The sequence below is a fragment of the Dermacentor albipictus genome, chromosome 8, assembly GCF_038994185.2.
Source record: "Dermacentor albipictus isolate Rhodes 1998 colony chromosome 8, USDA_Dalb.pri_finalv2, whole genome shotgun sequence".
Taxonomy (NCBI): Eukaryota; Metazoa; Arthropoda; class Arachnida; order Ixodida; family Ixodidae; genus Dermacentor; species Dermacentor albipictus.
In genome coordinates this window covers 33,582,017-33,605,709 of record NC_091828.1, presented here as the reverse complement: position 1 = coordinate 33,605,709, position 23,693 = coordinate 33,582,017, and the positions used below count along the sequence as shown (strand labels likewise).

The window sequence follows — 23,693 nt, the reverse complement described above, 5'->3', positions numbered from 1 at the left end:
GAATATAGAGCAGCGTGCCTTTTCCTAGAGCCTCTATAGAATGAAGCCATGTAAGGTTCCCAGAAATGTTGCATAATTCAGTTTCCTAAAATCAGCTTCGCCACAATACGGTCTTGTTATGCAGTGAAGCATATGCAATGTACGACGGCGAAGCATATTATAAAAGTGGAAAGGGGCCACTGTCAGGGACATATAATGTGTTCCTTAAAGTGACAATAAAGAGAAAAATTATTTCTTCTGCATTAGTAAATTACCTTTCTACAACACCAAAAACACCACTCTTACCAGTATAAGATGCTTGGTAGACCAGAAAAAGTGCAAAAACAAAAGACGGGTTGCGACGCCTCCTTAAAGTTCCCAGACCTGGTCGCTGTGACGTCATGGATTTGGACGGTATCTTCTAGGGCCTACTTAAGTACATAACGGTACAGACTGTCTACATTGTGTTCTAAAGGAACCAAATATGAAGTTTTTGGAATTTTTACTCAGCTAACGCTGCCCAAATGCAAAAATATACTTTGAAATCCCTGACGTCACACTGACGCAGCTGTGTCGAGGTTTTGGCGTGAATTTCAAATACTGATACTTCGAACTTCAATTTCACATCTAATAACCAAACTATTGTTTTAAAATGACTGCCTGCAGGGTTCTAAAACAATGCTTTATTAGTCTAAACTGATTCATTGTTTTGCTTTAGTGTCCCCTTAATGATACGTCTGTGCACCCTACGTCTCCTGTCAGTAAAAGCACCAATACACCTATTTATTGTACTAGCAGGCCATCAGAGCTACTTTGGACATGGCTGGGGCAATGTGAGCTGTTATTTCAACTACCTTGCAAGGATGTAGCTATTATTCTAGAAATATTAAACACTTAAAAAACATGAACACTATAAACTTTGGCTTCATAAACAAAACGTTACTTTCTTACAGCTAGGGCCGCACTTTTCATCCCAGAACGTGGGCCTTAAATCTCCACACAAACAGCTTTGAATGGCTGCCAGTAGTTATTACATGTGTCGGTATTTGTAGTATGACAGGAGACAGCAGGTGCGTGCATGTGTAATTAAGGAACACGCATGTCCTGTGACAACAGCCTATTTTCATTTTTGACATGCTTCACCGCGTAACACAGCTGTATTACGGAAAATCTGACTTTAGGAAACCGACTTACACAACATTTTTGGACCCTTGCCCAAAGTCAACCGAATTTCTTGTGCAGAAAACAATTCCCAGAATTTTTTACCATATTTTAGTATTTTATGTCTGCAATGGTAGTACTTTTTGGATTTAAAGTTGAAGAGTCTGTAATACAAATGGTTTGTTTGTGCGTAAAATGTCTATCGGGGTATCTTAAGCACATGTGTAAGCACATGTGGTGCGCACGTCTGTAATTAAGGAACACACATGTCCTGTGACTACAGCTGTATTACGGAAAAACTGACTTTACTTAGGAAACCAAATTATGCAACATTTTTAGACCCTTGCCCAAAGCCAACCAAATTTCTTGCACAGAAAACAATTCTCAGAATTACTATATTTCAGTGTTTTCTGTCTGCAATGGCAATACTTTTTGCATATAAAGTTGAAGAGTCTGTAATACAAATGGTTTGTTTGTGCATAAATTGTCTATTAAGCGCCAAGTAGAACACAAAAGCAAGATGACATACAACACAGAAAAGCTTAAATTTGGCCTGACAGCACAAGATAGCACGAATTTTAGTTCTTGTGTAAATGTCTTTTGACCATAAGTTGAAAAACCCTGTTCACTTAATGTTGAAGATAAAAGCTATAAGGAAAAGTACACAAATTCTTAAGGAATGAAAATGCACAAGGTAGGCTCATCAGAAAGTATAAGCTTTGCCTTTTAGTGAGAGTTTCTTGCAAATGTAAATGTGGTTTGTAATGAGAGCTAATTTTGAATGCTGATAATTTTCTTCAACTATGAGGCCTTTCTTTCGCGGAATTCGTATGGGTTTCCTTTGTAGCGATTGCTACGAACGGGTGGATGTCTGATTTTCCCTTCATTCATTGCTTCTCTCCACCTTGCGGGTTTCCGCAGAACTACTACGTCAAACTCTTGCCTTTGCTTTGTGTTGTCGACAAATTCGACTTCGCCCTGCCATCTGCTAGCCGCCTGGTTAGCTCAGATGGTAAAGCGGCTGCCCCGGAAAGGCGGTGGTCCCGGGTTCGAGTCCCGGACCAGGACGAATTTTTCTTCAACTATGAGGCCTTTCTTTCGAGGAATCCGTATGGGTTTCCTTTGTAGCGATTGCTACGAATGGGTGGATGTCTGATTTTCCCTTCATTCATTATAAAAATTCTATCACATTGAAATCGTTTAATAAGGATCTAGCTTCGCTTTTTCCTCCAAGTTTGGCGTCGGCACCTAACCAAGTAGACGTAGCAGGATACAGCTGTACAATGGACAGGGAAAACGTGAATATTTACAGGACAAAAGACTCCTGCCAGATAGACTTAGCGGAAGGGCTCTGCACTTGTGTGATGGGTGTATTTAATAGCTCATGCAATTCAGAGATGCTCAAACAGTAAACATGTTTAGTACCTCGTAGCGGCATGACTGTCACCTCTAACGCAGGCGAAAAAGATGAGCTCACATGCAGGTAGTGCGAGAATAGATCACGCTAGCGCACTTGACCAAAGCGGCCGCGGTGTCAGCCTGCCCCGAGATCCCGTGGCACCATGGCTGGCTTAAACAAACAGTGGCTACGGCAGTTACTTCTTCGCTCTGCCTCCCTCAAAGTGATGACACAGCTGACCGAGCCCAGCCTTCCCACAACTTGGTGACCAGGACGACTGAGCCCTGCCATGCCAGCATCAGCGCACCGACTTTACCAAGGAGAGTAGTGACGTGGCCTCGCACGGTTTGGCAGAAGTCTTGCGATTGTAGGGGGCATGGGAATTCTACATTGACATGCTGGACATCTGGTTCATCCCGCTAAACAACCATTTCCTTCTTAACAAGGTTCCAGGCTCCGGCTCTCAGCCCCTGCTCTGACTTGTACAAGGACTCGTGGGCAGCCGTCCTTGCTCACTATGTCACCTCGAGCACTCACTCTCCTCCAGCTGGTGCTCCATCACAACAGCTCTCGCCATCTATCGTGTCATTCTGAATATGGTCGTCCCACATCACCTGCTTCCACCCATGCCGGTCGTCGGCATGCGCCGACCCCAGCATCAAACCTCTACGTGGTCCATGAGCTTCCTCCCCCAGCTCAAAGGCAGCTGCTCGACGATTCTTTCCAAGAAATACACTGGGCTAAACGCAAGCGCCTTCGGCTACTTTACAGCTCGTCGCTGTTCTTCCTTAGACGTCCCCACAAGCTGCCCGCTTTCCACTCGGGGCAACTCACTCATCGCCAATTCAGAGGCTCAGCCACCGACTCAACAAGGCGCAAATTTCACTCTCGTTGGCGCGGCGTTGCCACAAGCACAACCTTCGTGATGCACTGAGTGACCACTGCAACCCTGATGCTATCGGCATTCGAGATTCCACTGAAAGCAGCAGCAGGCAAGCTTTCCGATGTTGTGCTCACATCTTCCGCAGATGCATGGCCTACCGAAATTTTGCAGGAGCAACTTTGCCATCTGGTTTCTTCAGCTCGAGAATCACTTCCAAGTCAACAACATGAGTAACCAACACTTGCGCTATCTCCACACAAGTCCCAAGCTGCCAGATGGTCTACTTTTGGAGCTCCGACTTCTACAGGCCCGTGCATCTACGAGTGCCTGTGGCAGGTTGCGATTTCTCACTTTGGTATCATATGTGGCTGCGCTTCACTCACAACCTATGCTGCCTGGTGTATATCTCACAGATTGCGAGAACCCGACACTACCAATGACAACACCGTCTGCACACTTTACCTGGGGGCTTTACCATTGGACTTTATTTCAATTGCACTTCGCACTAGGACATGGGCTCTGTAGCGGCGCGGCTATCACTTCCAACATAGGCAAAGAAGATGGGCTCACGCACAGGCAGAGCAAGAATAGAACATGCTAGTGCACGCGACCTGAACGGCTGCTCCCAATATCCCGTGACACCATGGCTGGCTGGCTTGAATAAGCCTAGTTACCTCTTCATGCTGCCTCCCATAAATTGGTGACCAGGACGACCAAACCTAGCCTTCGCACTTCTTTGTACATACACCTCTGCTCACAGTGCTTCCGTCGCAAGTCTGAAAACATTGTCTTAGCCTGCAAGTCATTATTGCATTCATGTAATTAACAATGAGGACTTGTTAATTTGAATTCCAGCAAAAGGGTTAAACAACTACACAAGTCGGAAATCAAAATGGAGCGACCATAACCAATGTTATGGTAACATTTTGCTGGTAACCCAACATTGTTATGATTAATGTGAAGTGTTGCTAGGCGGACCAACATGTTTGTGTAAAATGAACTATGTGTGTAACAAAAGCAAAAAGACGTCAGTGACTATGATTGTGTGACACTGACAGCATGATTTCTACTCCGGCCATTTGAAGTCAGCTTACAACATGCAGACTGTTGCGTTCTACATGTGTACTGGACGAGCATATGAAAGAGAAGCATGGATTGTCAAGTTATCAGTGATTATGTGTTATACAATCGTACGTACCTATGGCTATGTCATGTGATGTATGTTAAAACAATGATGGCTTCATAGGTTTCTCAGCCCAAAGCAGTTTTTTAAAAACCCATAAGGGATTTCTTCGAAAAAAAAAAGCTTCATAGCTGAAAAAAAATTTTCTCCAGGTCCTGGGATGGAACCCAGGACATTGTGCTAAAGTCAGGTTGATGAGAATTTTCCTTTTCGTGAACCCTCCTTGATTTTGCGGGCTTCCACAGAACTGATTTGCCATTAATCGGTCTTAGGAGCAGGCAAATGGTCGACGGCCCTAACTTTGACCGCCTAAATGCCTTGGGGTAGCATACAACAGTTTATTGGCTACTAGCCTGCTTCTAAGGTCACATGCAATTAAAATGAATTATATTAACTAACACATGCAGGATTGTTTTAATAACATATGCCTCCATGAACTCATGCACTGCCCAAGATCATAACATGCAAAAAGCGCAGTTCACATTAGTAGGCCTTGAAAAGCATGCCAAGATGCACACCATGAAATATATTTGAATTGTTTGAGTGTTTCCTATTATGGCCATTTAATGGGACACTAAAGGCAAATACTAAGTAGATGTTGGCTATTAAAGTAGCATTCCATAAACCTCACAGTGCTTCTTCGATGCCAAGAAGAGATAGTTTACGAGAAAATTGCATCTGAAGGGTTCGCATACCTAGAGAGCAATTCAATTCGCCTGCTCCTGAGGACAGAGTGGCGACGTTGTGCCATCACTGCCCTTCACTTCCATTGGTGAGTAAAACAGTACCCTACAGACGGTGCTACAGTTTTCTGTGCAAAATGCGTAAGCCCGGCCATGTAGCAACCGAGCCAAGACAGAACGTTGGACTCGCCGCTGCAACTGCTCTTGATCAAGTAGCACGGACTGTTCGGGAATCCCGCAACATCACATAAACATCGAATTCTCTAACTTGCAGTTTGTGCGAGTTTCGCGAGCCAGAAAATCCAGCTCAGCACTATGTGATAACGAAACTACTAAAACATGTAAGCGTGGGCGATGCTTTCAAGGGTAACCTCAATGGGTTCTTTTTTCTAAATATCAAATAGAACTAGACGAATAGCATTTTCTTTCATCTTATAATGCAATGCAGCAATCTTTTTATTACTACTAGATAAGTCCTAGCGACAGAACTTTAATGAGGAGTGCCTTCATCATCGGGCTGGTACTTTAATGTGCTGGGGCAGCCTCTAATTGTGTATTGCAGTTACTTCCGTTCATCAATTACTGAAGCTCTGTTCGCAATAACAGTGATGCCTTCGACGTTTTCGAGCACTAATCTATTACTTTAGCTTGACTTAATAATTGCCTTTAGTGTCCCTTTAGACACTAGTCCCTCTGACCTGCATAGGACTTGCCACAGCAGAGAGGTATTGCACTGATAACCCCCACAGCACAACACACAAAGTGCTTGGCATGGTTCTTTGTACATCCTTGTCTCTCAGTACTCGTGTTACAAAGACACAATTGGGCTAATCACTTCGGTGCGGGAGAAACCATTGGGGCACCATATCTACTAGTCAAGTTTTTCAATTTGTGGCTAATTCTGAGCACATATGGCACGAAGTCATATCTAGTGATATCTGTTCTTCTTATGTGCGATGGTGCGTCCTAGTGAGGAACGCTTCACCTTTCAAAGAACAGATTTGGTAACGGCATGTACAACCAATTGAGTAAGTGGGATTTCAAATGCCTGTTCATTTGATCAAATCACATCAACAGGCCACTTGCCCCAATTGGGCAAATGGCCAATAAACCATCATACCCTGTCTTAGGGCATCAAGGGGCAGCCGAAGTCAGAGCCCTTGAACAGTTGCCTGCTGATGTATTTTATGATGCCTGCAGTTAAGACGTCTGCTGCTGTGGCTGTGAGTGGTAGTGGCTTATGCCAAGGGGATGGGAGGGTGAGTGCCACAGTAGCTGAATTGGTAAGGCACTACATGCCTAATGAAGGTGGTGTGGATTCAGCTCCTACCTACAGCAAACTATCTTTTCGTCCACTTTCATTTCCCTTATCCATACTATTTATAAATTCCAAAAATGCATATTTAATTTACCCTATGCTTTCTCCGAGTTCATTACCTATTTTCGTCATCTGGTCAAACAATTATGGCTCAGCTCAATAAAGGCTAATTCAGCTTGGAAGATAAGAACATCCGAGGAGACCAAAGGAAGTGACTTGGTCGGCAATTGTGGATACTGTTCAGAATCAGCTTTAAAAACATAGAAGGTTTTCAGCTAAGCGCATAGCAAAGACAGTCAACTTGTCATAAAGGTGCTTAGAGTAACTACTCACTAGTGCACTAAACATGAAAGTTTTAGCTAAGTGTGCCCAAATTGCTGACAAGAAATGCGGAAATAAGGTTACTTGTCAATCTAGTATATGCTCCTGACAGAGCACCTTGGTGGCGAGCGTCGCAACACCCGTCACAGCAGAAGCGCAACTAGCGAACAGGTGGGGGAATTAGGTCATGCGTGCCATGGCCGAATCCATTTCCCGAAAGCTGAAGAGCAGCTCGACAAGGACTTGCTAATCAAATGTAAGCGGAACAGACGCCACTAGGCCTGAGGTGTACAAATTGTACACCTCATGTACAAATATGCGCACAAATTTACCCACAGCTTCAAGAACATGCCTGCTAGATACAATGTCCCATTTGTTCCTTTATACACCTGTCAAATTAGCCCAATTGTGTTCTCGTACCTAAAGACAAGGGTGTATGAAAAATCACGCCAACCATATTGAGCATTGTGCTGTGGTTTGGTCATAAGATATCTCTCAGCTGTGGCAAGTTCTACGTGGACCAAACGGCCCAATGCCTGAATGACTATTTGAGGGAGCATTCAAACAATTTAAATAAACCGGATGGTGCAGCACACATTGCAAGGCCTGCTCATATGAGCCGTGCTTTCGCACATTATGATCCTGTGCAGGAGTAGCAACAAAACATCGCATGAGCTCACGAAGGTATATTTTATCAGAGAGTGCACATGTTAGTAGCACTTCAATTGCCTTAATTCCCCAGAGGTGCACTTGTTTAATGGCTATTTGTAGCATTAAAAGACAAACTAGCACTGTCACAACATTCACCTCTTGCCTGTGCACAAAATTTGTACACTATGTTTCATCCTTTGAATCATTAAATCAGTTAGTAGTTCGCACTTTCATGTGTCCTTCCTCTGTAAATAGATTTTCGCACACAAAAACAATGTGCAGCAGACTTCACCAATTTGCCCAAGACGAAGTCCTAGTCAGACTCAAAAATCTCCTTCAGAGATTTTCTCACTGTGATGAGAATTTCTGTCACTGCATGGCACTCTGTTCGAACAAGGCCTTCACTGATAAGATGGGAGAAAAAAAAGGTTACAGAGGCAAAAATTGTCACATTGGCACTCAGATATATTCCCTAATGCAATGCCTAAAAGATTTTTTTTTTGTTGGACAAGAGGATCAGGGTAAGGCTCATGACTAATGAGCATTCTATTGCACAGATGAAGGGATTAACCAAACAAGCCCTGCGAAGTCAAGGAAGATTCAAACAATGGAAACTTGGCATTTGCTTGAGAGTGGCATGCAGGGACCCGCAAACCCACACCGGTCATATTAGCGTGCATCTCACATCTATAACCTAATGCAGGTTCCTGCAATGAACCTACATCATGTTTGTAAACAAGTTGCGAGGAACATTTGCGCAAACCTGGTACCTCGCATAGCGCCATCACAAGAAGCAATACTAAATAGCAGCTTAGCAAACTAGCTGGAAGAAATTTAAGAAAATTTCTTGGTCTTCAAGACAGCCAAGCTTTAGAACAAAATTGAGCCAAAGTAGAACTATGAGTGGCTGGGCCACGTTCTGCAATATTTGTCTTCATAGTTTACATTGGGGTTGCTCAACATGTTCCTTTAGAACTGTGGCGAGCAGGTGCTCAAGCAAGTCGCGATTCGCTAGCCGCCAAAATCCGATAAACAAGGGAACAGTACGAACATGCAAGACAAGAAACAGTACAGGTAAATGCGACATCGAGTGCCATATAAAAATTGCAACAGCTCACTTACTTAGGCAATATCTGCAACAGCAATCCTACGAAGGATGAATCTTTTTTTTTTCGCGATCGATGCACAACACTAAGCGGCAACTGCAGCAACAAGCATTTGGAACGAGTTTAAACGTTTTTTACCATAAGAGCAAAAAGTTCTGCCAAACTGAGAGCCCACATATGCTCCATTCACATCAGTAAATTCAACAAACAAGAGCAACAGCACTGAAAAACGTAACAGGAGCTGCACAAGACCACACTACCAACCATAAACGCGCTCCAAGGCATAAAGAAACGAGCTGCTCCAGCGTTGCGCCCAAGAGTGGCTCGAGATCGCAAGCTCGAAACCCATCCGGTTCTTCCAGCGCAACTAACTAGAACAACATTCTATCACACAACACAGTAAGAAACCGTAAAATTCTGTTTTAGCTAAGCTGAAAAGCTGAAGCAGCTCCAGCAGCGCGCGCAAAACTATAAACCGGAACACGCCATACTTGTTTAAACAACGTCATCATAACTGTGACGTCACTTCCGTGCGTGGCAGCAGCGTTTTAGTATGGCATTTCGCTCCTACCACGTGCGTGTCAGCAGTTTACGCCTTATTAATAATAATAAAATTAAGCTTGTATTTTCTTAACTCGTCACGAATATATAAAATTGACTAGGAATTTTATGTTCGTTGACTGAATCCAACTGTGTCTCGTTTGAATTAAAAAACGCGTTTTTCTTTCCCAATGTTTGATCCCTCCAAACATAGTCGCGCTTCAATCGCTGCTCCCATAACCCCCCATGCTGATGTCGGTGACAATCTGTACTGAACCGCTTTTCACCCGAAGCTTCGCGACCTATTTAAATCGACCTTGGAAACTCTATGCAAAAAATAACGTTTTCGATGAAAATTCAAAACGTTTGGCACAAGACCTGGTGGCGCAGCGCACTATCCCGCTTCAAAGAGAACGCTTATAGCATCTATCCACATAGTCAAAATGCTTTCTTTTTTTTTTTTTAGAATACAATTTAATATGGCTGTGTTCCGCCGGTGGTGTGCACCCTGGAGGGGTGTTCGCTGATACGCGCCGTGCTCGCTCTGCTGGCGTTGCGGCATGCCTCATTGCAATGACTGTCACGTAGCTGGTGCGTTCTAATTGCCAGGAGACCAAAGAGCCTCTGCTGACGCCCATACAAACAAGCCACAAGTGAGTGAACAGAACATGCGACTTTATTGACAGAAGACAAGCAGTGCACTTTCTCGTACCAGAGCAGCAATAAAATTTGCATGTCGAGATACTTTGGAATCATTAACGCGAGCTCGTAAACGGCTCACCTCCGTCGTCGCACATGGCGGTCTGGTAACGAGGTACAACCAGCAGCGCAAGCAGATTGAACCGTGTCTCACCTGTTTGCACCGACAGTCGCCGTTGAAGATGAGCAACTTACATTGCGAAGCAGTCGGGTGACGCAGGCATCTGCTGCCGCAGCCAACACAGCCACATGGACTACCTGACATTTTGGCGTTAACTCCTTTCCAACGTTCACGTTTCTTTCGGGGGCCGCCAATGTGTCGTTCACACTTCGTGCTCTATTTTGTCTCAGTATGAACATGGTCGGTTTCGTGGGCATCGCCTTCGGCAGCCACTTTTTCGGGCCTTTCCACCCATGTGGCTATCAACTTCACACACGTCGAACCATGTAAGCACGTGTGCTGGTCTCCGTTCATGCCAAATCGCAACCGAGAAAGGCCACAATCACAATTTGCCCACGGCTGCAGCAGGATAGAACGGGACGGGGAGCACCAATCAGGTTGCGTGTAAATTCGGTTTCCAAGTCGCTGTGCGGACAGCAGGAGCAAATGCTTACCTCGAGAGACTGTTTCCCATGCAACTGACCAGGCCGCCACATCCAAGAAACGTAACACGGCGACCACGACCAAGTGGGGCAGCGAAACCTGACTGCAATCAGTCACTTCAGTGTAGTTTGCGTAAAGACCCAGGCTATCGAGCAAGAGCAATCCTCAACGAGACTAGGAATGAAATATAGGAATGATATCTACTCTGCGAGCACTGAAGGCCAAAAACATTTTAAAAATTCAAATGCTACATAACACATGATGCATAGGTTAATGCAAGACACATGCCGATGCCACATCAGCTGTTTCAGGAGAGGAATTGCACATGGCAACGTGCACTAGAAAATACTGCTACAGATATGTTATGCCACTACGCAGTGACTAGTATTAAGTATGAGCGAAGAATCGGGTGACCTTAATGTTTGGATGAGGAAAAAGAATGATCTTTAACAAGAATGGGTAATGAAAAAGCTTGCATTCATGTAAGAAGTTTATATTTGGGACAAATGGAATTTGACATGGCCAGGAAGCTGATCAAGGAAGTGCAAACTGGCGGAACTTTTTGGCCAGTGTCCGTGCTTGGTCAGAAGTTGCAGGTGCATCTGAAGACGAAGATTTTCTAGAAAGTCCTTTTTGAGTTACCTGGATGACTCAGTCAAATGTCCGTGCTGGTGTAATGGTGGCTGAAGCTCTTTTCAGTCTTGACACAGTCCTCTGCAGACTTGATATCTCATCCAAATTCTTCTGCATGCGCTTCTTTGTTCGTGGTGTAAAAGCCTTGCAAATTTGGCTCCAGCCCCTGCCTGTTGGTGTAGATGGGGGCACTTGTGATGACCAGGATGGGCTTGTTGCAGGTTCTGTTGGGGCAGTACAATAACACATAATATACAGCACAGATCAGCCAAACTAAAGTAGCGTTTTCTTTTATCTTTGGAGCTAGTATGCTAAACCGTAAATATGAACAAATATTCATATCACCTGCTACAAACAAATGACATGTATCTCAAGACTAGCTGGCCAATGTAGCATATATAAAGCATATTAATTTTTGAACTTAGTGTTGTTTACTTTGTAGTAGCAGCCAAAGTCCACACAATGGCCTTGTTGTAGTAGGCAGTAGCTTCTCTTTAGTGCGTGGAGTGTGTTGCTTTACACTGGTGCCATCCTCTTTAGTGCATGTCTCAAACAAATTTTAACTGCGTCAGAAATTGGAAAAGCATAATTTTGCAATATGAAATGCAAAAAGGTGTGACATATCTACCATGACAGTTTGTGACCCATGCAAATGCACACTGTTTGTTTAGGGTGCTTAAGCAGCATGTTCTACTGCACATAAAATTGATGTCTTGCGTAACTGCAATGAATGTCAACAGCTTAAGTATAATTAATATTACAAATGAGAACATTTGTGTGATTTGTGCATAGCTTAGATACTAGAAGAGACACACTGCTGGTTTCACATGCAGGTGCATGAAAGATATGAAGCTATTAGAACTGACGCATTCTTTTTCTGCACGAACATGATGCACCACTTTACTGCAAAAATAAATGCCCCGAGGTAAACCAAACTGAAAAGCAAGAGCATTTGGAACCACCAAGTACGAAATATTGGTATATTATCATGCATGCAGCTGCTTAATACATTACATTCGGTACTTTCACTTCACTTTACCGAAGGATTACTCGGTTTTGTGGACAAAAGTTGCTTGTGGGCTCGAAAAAAAAATACATATATATTGATAAGCCTTCTTTATTACCCATGGCCACGGCATCGATAAGATGAAAAATCTGATGCACATTTCGATATCGCTCTCTTTTTCTTTCCTGGTGTGTGTGTAACTACGGTTTTGCAACTAAAGGTTTATTTTGGAAACAGCAACAGAGGGTCCTGCCTACCCATATGTAATGCAGGATCTAGTTTGTTAACTTGTCTCCATCTGTAACTTAACGAGACGAATATTATATAATGATTCAAGAAGCCTAGTTAAATGACTTACCGGCATTGCAGTCATCAGTCGCAGCAGAATCTGACTTCCGTTTCGATGCAGACGTGTTCCACACGGCTCGCGACCGAAACATAGGTTTTGGGCTTTCATCTTGGCTCGAAACACGTGACTTCACTCCAAGTTAAATGATACAAGGTATAGAAGTGCAATAAACTGGTTTTAGCACGAAACGAGCAACCAGCTTAAGTGTACGAACGAAGGAATCCAATCCTGCCATGCACGTGAACTCACTGGTACAATTTTAAATCCAGGCCAGAGGTCACGTGGAAGGCCGATGATGCTGAACACTGTTTAGAGTTTACAATGGCAAAAAAGAACAAAGTTGCTAACTAATAAAGAGTACAATGTATAATTAGAAGTGATAGTTCTTAATTCTTTGTAACGTAATAAAAATGCTTCGATAAGTGTGGGAGAAAGCTTGCAGGTTAAAATTACGCTTACTGCAGCACCTCAGCGGGAGATATTGGGCTCACGCAGGCATACTTCAAATGGCTACACTCTGCTTGTTTTAGTAGCAGCATCACGCAGTCGATTTCTTTCACTCTCTGTGGCCATTGGTTGAACTTGAGAGTGTGTTACCCCTAGCATTCTTCGCCGGAGGAAACATGGAGGAGTGTTCATGAAACCCAACGGTGCCTTGAGTGAAGGAAGGCCCGTCGCCTCGACTTGGCTGAGTTGAGAAGGGTTGAGTGAAGGCATGTTTAAGAATATAAGAGTCTGTCTTGTACAACATGGGAAAGTGACAGGAAGTGCTTATTAAACCTCTGCAAGAGTCTTGTTTGATCATGTTTGGATTACGGTGTCGTGGTATATCACTCTGCCGCACCAAGCACGCTAAAGGCGCTGGATCTCATCCACCATCTGGGTATGCGCCTGGCCACAGGCCCCTTCAGAACAAGCCGTCTTTAGAGTCTATACATCGAATCATATGAGTGGTCCCTTCACCTTCAAAGAACATATAGCAGCATTATGAAACGTCGTTCCAGCGCACAATTGAACACGGACGAGAAGAGAAAGACAACATGAACACCGGACTTCAACTTGTTGAAGTTGAGGTCCAGTGAAGTTGAAGTCCGGCGTTCGTGTTGTCTTTCTCTTCTCGTCCGTGTTCAATTGTGTGCTGGAACGATGTTTCATAATGCTAATCACAACCAACTAGCCCAGCTGACCATACTTAGTAATATGTAGCAGTTTCAAACATTTCTTCAAAGTGCACTTTAGCCCTCGACATCCTTGCTGCACGTGCATTAACGATATGACATGTGCTGTACTATTCCGTAATCAACCCTCATTGAGCGAGCCTTCTTCAATGTGGGTCAGAAAGCTTAGTGATCCTTTGTAGGAGCGCGCTCCTGATTTACACATTTGCATGCACTTCCGGGAATTTTAAGCGAAGTACTCGTGTCCTGAATTATGTACTGATGCATCAAAGTTGTGTCAAAGTCGCATGTTGGTGTTTCTTATGCTGCAGTGGGTTCATCCTTACAATTTGACGTTCTGCACCCAGAAACAAGCATATTCACGGCTGAAGCCTATGCTCTGTTGATGGCTCCAAAACACATCAAGGAAACAAAATTACAAAGGGCAATTCACCGATTCATTAAACATTATTCGAGCTTTAATGTCTTTACAAAAAAAACAAAAATCCTGTAGTTACTGATCTATATTGAATTTCGGGCATTATGTGTGCATCGCATCAACACATTATTATTTGCTGGGTGTCTGGCCATAGAGGCATTGAGGGTAATATGCTTGTTGACCATATTGCCACATCAGTAACAACAAAACTTAGCAATCCTTCAGTAGCTGTTCCTGCCATATATCTGAAGCCCTTCATACACGAGAAAATGAGGTCATATTGGCCGCATATGTGGGACAGTGGAACTCTTAATAAACTCCACATTATCAAGCCACAGTTAGCATTTTGGCCTTCCACAACAAAAACTCGAAAAACTGATGTCCTGTTCTGTCAACTAAGGATAGACCATACATACAGCACACACAATTATTTGCTAACTGGTGGGGATCTCCCAAAGCGGGGTAGTTTGGGTGAGAGGCTCGCAGTCCTCCATGTTTTGATGGAATGTCAGGAAGCAGAACCTCAGCATAAAAAAGTACTTTCCTTTAGCCTATACACATCAAATTCCTCTTCACCCAGCAATGTTCCTTGGTACACGCCCAATTTTTGACACTAAATCAGCTTTAAGGTTTTTAAGTGATGTTAGCACATTGCAGGTCATTAGCCCTGGAGATCACACCACAGCCTCTCACTAGAGGCTGCTGCTGTGACAGTATCGCTTAGTATAGCTCTTGCCTTTATGCTCTTGCGTTTAAGGGCGGTGGTTAGGCAGTAGTGCTACTGGCACTCACCTTTTAGTGTATCACCTTCCATAGCTTATATTTTATTCCTTTAGCACACCTTCCGTGTCATCACCATAGTAATACATACATAGCATACTTTATGCTATCTACAGGGACTCTGTTCAGGCCACTGTACAGCCATGCCACAAATACTCTTGTTATACTCTTTGTTATCGACCACACCATCTGTACATACCATCTCTTGGAGCTCTTTGGCCAACATTGGCCCTTGCACCATAAAACCCCATACATCATCATCATCATCAGTGGTTGAGCCATTGCCTGTTGTTTGGACCTTTTAGGTTTTTTGGTGGAGGCAACTTGCCAGTTGAGCCTCTTGTACATGGCACCTTTCAACAGACCCTGCTGGGGCAAAGCTGCAGTCACCTTTCCCTGTCACCCTCTACATGCTACTTCTCTTTAAAGTGGTGCTTTTGTTTCCACTTTCCCCTACTTCTTGGGTGTTGGCTGTTGTATTGTACGATTGCCCAGTACTGAACATAGTCCCAACAAGCACCAGAGACAGAGATGGGGCAAACCAATGCGGCCTGGGGTGGCATGTGATATGTATGAGTGCTTATGTACACTCTAACACAAGCATGCTGTTGTCACGTAGTTGTTATTCTGTCCATGTCGTTTCATTGCCTTCATTTCATTCTGATCATTCTTTTATTCTCAAGCCATCATTACTTTTTAATCCGTCTACACTGTCATTGTCACTGCATTGTCGTTTCGTCATCATGCCATCATTGTTCCATTCTCGTGACTTCAGTGCCATTGTGCTTTTGTCATTTTTGTGTCGTCGTCACGCACTTGTGGTCACAATAGTTGTGGTCATTCCATCATGATCATTCTGTCATAGCCATTCCTGCTTCATCGTCCTGTTGTCGTGCAGTTGTCATTCTAGCATCGTCGTCCCATTGTCATCGTCATTTCCAGAATCATTCTAGTGTCGTCATCCTATTGTCATCCACCCTATAGCTTTGCATTCCTCTTCATTTACTTACAGCAACCGCTGTGAGTGCTGTGAAGGGGCAGCTCAAGCTCGCATCAGCAGTTTCCACAGCCTCCACGCTGGATCCTCATATATGATGACTGGTAAAAAACGGGGACCTTAATTGCTTGGCAGCGATTTAAATAGAAGAGTTCACGGGGAACAGCAGGGGCAGTTATACTCCCTGCTTTGCTGCATGGACCCTCAAGTCGCGGTCGTATCGTTGTCAACACCACTCGGAGACGCCAGTCTTCAGAACTTGTCAGCTGTAAAAAGGCCTTCCGTTATCTCTTCGTTCATTCGTAAACAAGCTTGATGAATCATTGCACATCCACCACTGCATTCAAGAGCCCTTTATACTATCAAAATATTTTTCCCTGCACTGTATACAATGGTTATATGCAGCAACTATGATTCATTGGAAGTTCAAGAAAAGACTCGTGCAAATGCATATCATGTAATGTATGACACGGTTTCAGAAAATGAGCTTGTTACAGGCGGAATCAATGTTCATGTATACATATTTAATCAACTTAATGTGCACTCAGTTTTCATGGGTTTAGAGTAAGAAAATAAATGTGCACCTGAATGTAACATGCCCCAATTTATAAAAGAGAAATACAGAAGTTTCTAATTAGGTAGCCATTTTTGCACTGTTCCTGTGCTGATGCTACTGCACCTGCACAATGCAGCCACCTAGCATCTGGCATACTGTTCACAACATGTCTACCAATGTACAGGCTTCCACTGGTGCCAGCTTTCGCTTTCTTGTTACACATTCGCAGTTTTCATTTGGCTGACCCTCACATTTGTTCTGCGTGACGGAATGCCAACCTTGTGACAATGATCTAGCTCAGATGGTACGTAATCAGGAGTTAATTTTGTTTGTCACAAGTGAGATTATTGTGAAATATGTGGTGAAAAAGGCAGAGACGAAAGATTTTGCGACGATGTGCTAGTGAAGCCAGGACAAGATTCGATTTCATGTTACTTACACTGGCAGTTCTGTTATAGTTAGGATGATGCAGACAGATGTGCTCTGTACTATTTGTAAATAATGTTCTAACAATTCGTGACTAGGGTCACTGTCACTGGATGACTAGGTGACTGTGGCGGCGTTATTGTGTTTTGAGGAAGTTAATGCTCTATAAAGCAAATGCTTAAGTGTTAAAGGCACTTGTGAAAAGTTTCAGCAAATGTATCCCAGTATTGGTTTTACGTTATCAAATGTGGGTGTCCCAGGCAAGGTCATTTGTAGTGTGACCGGCGAGGTATATATATGAATTCACTGCTTCTTATGGGGTGTTATTCAGGACATAAATTTGTAACTCGTGGTTGAGGTCTTGTTATGTGCAAAAATTTACATTTGTTAATATTCGGTTCCATACACCATTTTTCACACCTGTTTGCAATTGCGTTCAGGTTGCATTGAAGATCATTTGTGCTTAGGGTGAGATATTTCGTGTAAAATTACACATTCAACCATGAAAAAGTGTACTTAAGAAGAGATGCAGTTAGACAAATTGTTAATATAGGTGAGAAGGAGTAGTGGGCCAAGCTAGAACGCTATGCTTCACCAGGGTTCACAGGAGTTAGTTGGGAGTCCATGTTGTTAGAAAAATGAAAATTGGGAAATGTTTAATAGAAAGCATTCAAGCCAGGTGAGAAGTTATGAATTGAGGTTAAGTAAACCTAATTTGATAAGTAATAACTTATTGCACACCTTGTCAAACGCCTTCTAAAAGCCTAAAAAGAAAGGCAGTCTACCAAAGAACCATGATGGACGATGATGTTTAGCTTATGCGTGAACATTATGAGCCGAGTTTCACAGACATTGGCTTTCCAAAAGCGATGTTGTGAGTGTGATAAAAAGGAGCTGAAGTAAAGAAACTTGACCAGATTTGAAAACAGAATATGTTCCAGAAGCTTGCAATGGGTGCTAGTGGGTTAAATGGGCCAATAATTGAGTTGTCTTTGATGCATGCTTTATGAAGTGGTGTCACCTTGACCATCTTCCAATCACCAGGGAGAGAACCATCACCCAGTGACTGCTGAAATATTTTTGTCAGTATAATAGAAGAATAAAAACTGCTGCTTTTTAAAAATTTGGGAATAACTGAGTTGCAACCAGTGGATAAAAAAAACTGACAAGGCAAGTAGGAATCAGCTTGTTTGTAAAGTCATTAATTGTATAAACAAGCTTCGGTCAGTTTGAACCATGCAAGTGTTAAAATTGGTAAGCGAAATTTCCATGAATGTGCAAAGTTCATTGTTAATAGCTGCGAAATTTCGTGAAAAATACTCACAAATGCTTTGAAGTTGATTCTTAACTTTTGGCTTCAATAGCGCAATGTCAAATACAATGGTCAATCAAGCCAAGTAAATTATTCATACTTGAAACGAGATCCGGGCATGCTGTTAGAACCGGTCGAGGGCATTTAGAACAGACTACATTGTTCTCGTAGGTTGCATAATTAGTCGAGAAAAAGGGGAACACAGTTCTAAAATTACATTTGCTATCGTAGACAAGAGATTCATAAAGGGCGATTAACAATTCCGGTTAATATCCGGAATTACCTAGCAAAGACACCTGTAATCTGATGCAACGGGATATTTTTTGTTGGTCAAGTTCATCTCAAGCCCACATCATTTATAGGTCACTGGACATGTCATTGCTTTGCAACTAGAAATCCTTTAAAATGGCTAAGAGTTCACAACCTCCCTGTCATATTGTGTGATCTCGTCAGTAAGTTTAGTTATGGGTGCGGTCAGGAAAAGTTTCTGGTCCCGTATTTGCAAATACAGCCATGTTTCTGTTAGAATGATAATATCAGGGTTAGGAATATCAACGGTAGACCTTAGAAAATCACGCTTGTTAATCACACTCTGTAATTTGCAGATAAACAGACCTGTGGGACATGTAACAACCGCCACCCCTCCGGTGCCACTGATACAATTCCTGCAGACAAACCTAACTGACGTTATGAGGGCCTTGGTTTCAGACATGCCCGTTTGCCTTACCTGCGGATAAGCCATACATGTAGTATTTCTTGTTCATGACAATTGTGCTGTATCAGAGCTGAAAGGGTACAGGTTTGGGCTGGCTTTTGGCAATTTCGAGTAACCTTTTATGGGTGCGAGCAAAAAGTCCTTACTTCCATCAAAATTTTTGCTTCTAAGTTTGTGCGAGCACTTAGTATTTTTCTTTATTTTATAACTGGAAAAATTTTACTATGATGAGAAGGCATTCATTCTGTGCATATAGGCTCAAGCGATGAGCACATTGATTGCATTTTCTTGCAGGCTTTCTGGCAGGTTTTCCAATATTTCTTATGCACAGTTCAAATCCTTTCCAGGATTCGTACAAGTCGGGAATAACACGAAAAAGATTATCACGCCTTTATCTTTCTTCTAGTTCAACTAGTGATTCCAAGGCATTGTGCTGGATGGATAGGCTATCTACTGATGTTTGAACACTAGCTATGGGTTTGTTTAAGTTATTGAGATTTTTTATGTTTTCTTCTAATACTTCTAGTCGGTTTTGTATGCATCCAATCTTGGTCTCAGTGCTTTCATAACTAGCCTTTATTGCCTTTAAGTCTGCAACCAACTCAGCCTAATTTTTTTTTTTTTTGACTGTAGAGAGAGGGCATGATGTCTTTAAACAAATGAAAAATGGTAGCCATAAGCTGCGACGGATCATCAGGCAAGTTATTCATTTCCAGCACAGCAGTGGATTGGGTTGCGGGACCAGTGTTGGATACTGTATCACCAGAACAGAGCAGCAAGAACCATTGAAACCAGTCGTAGGCAATTTCGGAAAGCAGTAGTGGGCAAAGGACCAACAACATCTGTGGGTCATCGTATTTTGCGTGTAAAGGAAACTGTTTGCACAGCTGTGAAAGCATAAATCTGGGATAAATATTCAGTGAGCTCTGTTTGTAGTATTGCTCCAGTGCTGGAAAAGTGCTCCAACGCCTACTGGAAAAGTGAGTATGCACCCAGCTGTTTAATGTGGCTACCAATTACGATGTCGTCGATGGGGCTGGTTGGTCCAAGGAGCAGCTCAATGACGCAATTCGCTCAGTGGCAAGTGCATAACTTTTTGCTATTAATGCAAAAAACACTCTTTACTTATGTGAGCCATATCGAGCCTATCCATCCATGCATCCAACCACCCACCCACCCACCCACTCATCCATCCATCCATCCATCCATCTAGCCTCTTATGCTGACATAGTGACTGACCCCTGTTGTCTACTGCTTGGGCCATTAGTACATATGTGCTTGTGGTTGTTACATTGTCGTGTAAGCTAAGTGACATTACTCATTATGGCGGCGGTATCACGCCTTCTGCCCCTGACCCAGTGGCCTCATAGTCGTGATTCTATCACAGTCGTTGCACTGTCTTCATTCGAGCTTTGTCAACTGAATCTCAGCATGCCGTCTTTGTTGTGCTACCATCATCACACAGTCGTCGTCGTGACGTGGTCGTTTTATGATTGTCATCACTTCAGCTCTACCGTCCACTTGTCATCAAGCCGTCGTTGCCATATCGCCTTCATCATTCCATTGACATCTTCGTCATTCTCTTATAATGCTAAAGTCGTCATTCATTTGTGATTATGCCACTTTTGTTGTGCCATCGTCATAACACAGTCGCTATCATGCATCCATTGCCAGGCCGTTGTCGTCATGCTGTCATGGTTGTGCTATTGTTTTCACACCAGATTCGCGATCCAATGCGCGTCATGCCATCATGGTCATACTATCTTAGTCATACAGGTTTCATACAACAATCTTTACGCCATTTCCATTATACACTCGTCATCTTCCCATTGTCCTCATGAGGTTGTCACACGCGTGCCTCATAATCAGAAAAGTGGTTTTGGCACGTTCAACCCCATAATTTTTTTTTAGGTTGTCACACCACCGCCGTCATTGCGTCGTCATGCATTCACAGCCATACCATCACTGTGATGGCATTGCAGTCGTTACATCATGGTCGTTGCAACTTTGACATTCTATTCATGTCAGGTCGTTGCCTCGAGCCATCGTTGTCACTCAGTCATCGTCATGCACTTTTCCTTATGCTATTGTCGCCTCACTGTCGTTTCACCATCACCCTTACTTGAGTACCGTCATCGCAGTATAGTCCTTTTGTCGTCATCATACCACCTTTGTTGATCCATCAACATCATTTCTTGTTCATCATCCTATTGTAATAATGCTGTCATCATTCCATCGTGATTATGCTGCTATTGTCATGCCATCATTGTCAAGGCAACGTTATCACCAAGACGCTATCATGTATTTGTTGTCATACTGTTGTCATCATGCTGCCTTCATCGCACCTTTGTCATCATTGTACTGATGTCATTGTTGTCATGCCGTCATCAGTATACCTCCTTTGTCATTCCATCGATATCATTCATCATTCCATCGTCACTGCATCGGTGTCAAATAGTTGTCATCATACCGCCATGCTCATGGGCGACCTTAGCAAGTGACTGCCATAGCAAGGTGCTAATATCGGAGTATGTGGCATACGGCCACCACAATTGCCACTACGCATGTTAAATGAACATGATTTCAGGAATGCGGTCTGTAGTTACATAGCTCAAATGATATTTACAGTACTGTTGACATTCGTCATGAAATAAGTCAGGCCCTATTTTTGTGTGTGTGTTTGTTTGGGTCATCGAATTTAGTACATCTTCTAACAACAAGAAGACAAAGCCTCCTGCTGAAATTCGTTAAAATTGGCACATAGGTTCAAAAGTTGATCTTTCAGCCCCACATCTGCCTGTAAGAAAAATTTTCAACAGCCCGTGGTATAAAAAGTAAAGGAAAAAGGTTTATGTACAAAGATGACATAATGTAAGGACATTGAGACTGATATCTAAGAAATGGTACTCAGAATGCTTATCAAAGAAAGTAAATGAATAACTAGCAGTAGCATAACAGTTCTCTCTACAGAGAGAGAGAGGGGTAAATATTGCTCTGTCATGGTGTCTTTATTTAGACCTTGTTACTGAAGAAAAATTCATTGGTGATTTCCCGTGACCATGCACGCTTCTAGCAAACAACTTTTTCGTGGCCATGCCACTGCAAATTTCACCCATTTGTCATAAATTAATAATGGCCTGATAGCTCTTACAATGTGGTACATAAGTGTGTGGTCGTATTTGAAATTTTGAGTGCCATTTGAATAGTACTTCCTGTTGAATACTTTTTTGATTGAGCAATTTACTATTGAATATTGTAAAATATTCAATCTGCGTTAATATTAAAAGGAACACTAGTTCTGGAAGTTTACAGGAAAAAATACTAATGCACATGGAGACTCTTGAATGCTGCGAAAGAACCGTGATGGTTGTGCAGACACAGTTTTTTGGGGGGCAAACACACAAAGAGGCTCATTTATTGATGCCGTATACATCCATAAGTAGGCCTATACTATTCCATAATGTCGGCAAATAAGCCAGTCAATAAATAAGCTTGTCACACTTTAGACAGCCTACGAATTTGATGTCTCAGTCTAGGCAAAGTGATTTATCATGCGGCATGTCTCCCCATGTTTAGGTTCCTTTGAACTTAAATATGATTTAATATACTAATGTGGCACATTAGTATTTTGCACTTAGCTCCTTCAGCCAGAATTACACTGTTCTAAATGCATCTGGACACATGCTGTTTCTTTGTTAAATTACTGTCATTGTTGGGGTGCTTTTTATATGACCAGCTTTCCTTTGTTTCTTATTTACAAGCCTCATTTCAGCAGGAATCCAGTTGATAACTGCATTAGCTTTATAATAAAATAACTAAGCCTTTTGTCGCTGAACGGATTCTACCGAAATCTTTATAGAGTATTTCACTTGGTTTGGAAATTTGGAAGATTTGATATTTGATGCAATATTCTGAGGTTGTTTCTCAAATGTTTGTGTTCGAGTGGATTAAAAAATTTTGTTTTTTGAGTACCTCGATTGTAAACAATATAGTGTGCAGGTGACTGATCTGGTTACATCTTCTTTAACTCTTGTCACAGAAAGACGTCATTGCAGCCTGCCGACAGCCAAGAACCAGTAGTTGCAGCAGAAGCACCTCGGTTGTTGGGACCATTGTGACTATGCAACCACCAGGCTATCAGCTCTCATCATACACAAGTGCAACTACACGGGCAGGAAGTTGCTTCTGGTTCTGCCCTTGGAACATTTTCCAGAGAGCGACTTCCAAGAGACACCTGCGTACCCACAGTCGAGTGCCTATTTAACTAAACTGGTTGATATCCTTTATACAGTCTGACCGCCTAAGCAGCCACTTGAGCAACTGCACACTGCCATTATATCAGTGTTATATGGATCACTAACCTGAATAGGCACTATGAGAACTTGGCACCATGCAGAGTAGGTAACTAGCAGCCTATGTGCGCCTCATGGAATAAAAATTGGAATTGGGACTGTGTAGTCACATTCTATGTGAGCTGCGTTGCGATACCCATGGTCTATAAAGCTTCAAGACTGCATGGCAGCACTGACATGTGAAATATTTAACTATGGACTGTCTCAATTACTGGTATTTAATAACCATTGTTTTGTATATCTGTGCCAACGTGCACTACAGTTTTTCAGCCCCTTTGACAATGGGCACTAAGTTCCAGCTCACATTGAAGACAGCCGCACATATATGTGCAATAAGCTGTACAAGCACATTTAAATTCAAGTGCATCAAAGAGGACAACTGTTGATTATGTGCTGTCGTAAACTACACTGTAAAGTCTCTTCAAAGGATATTTCAGCGGGATT

At 42.8% G+C, this 23,693-nt stretch overlaps 1 protein-coding gene across 8 annotated transcripts in view; it reads left to right on the top strand.

Moving 5' to 3' along the window:
* Positions 1 to 9,713: 9,713 nt before the first annotated feature.
* LOC135901512 (uncharacterized) overlaps positions 9,714 to 23,693 on the top strand; it is a 28,740-nt gene continuing 14,760 nt past the window's right edge. For 3 of the 8 annotated variants that reach the window (XR_011507870.1, XR_011507869.1, XR_011507868.1), the window contains exons 1-2: positions 9,714 to 9,877; positions 22,937 to 23,169. Coding sequence is in view for 2 of the 8 variants with exons in the window: in XM_070523252.1 (XP_070379353.1) it covers positions 23,018 to 23,144 (127 nt within the window). In the remaining 6 variants the exon portion in view is untranslated. Of the gene's footprint in view, positions 9,878 to 15,903; positions 15,993 to 22,936; positions 23,170 to 23,693 lie in introns of all 8 variants that reach the window. The other 5 variants (XR_011507871.1, XM_070523251.1, XM_070523252.1 and 2 more) reach the window with 4 other exon arrangements.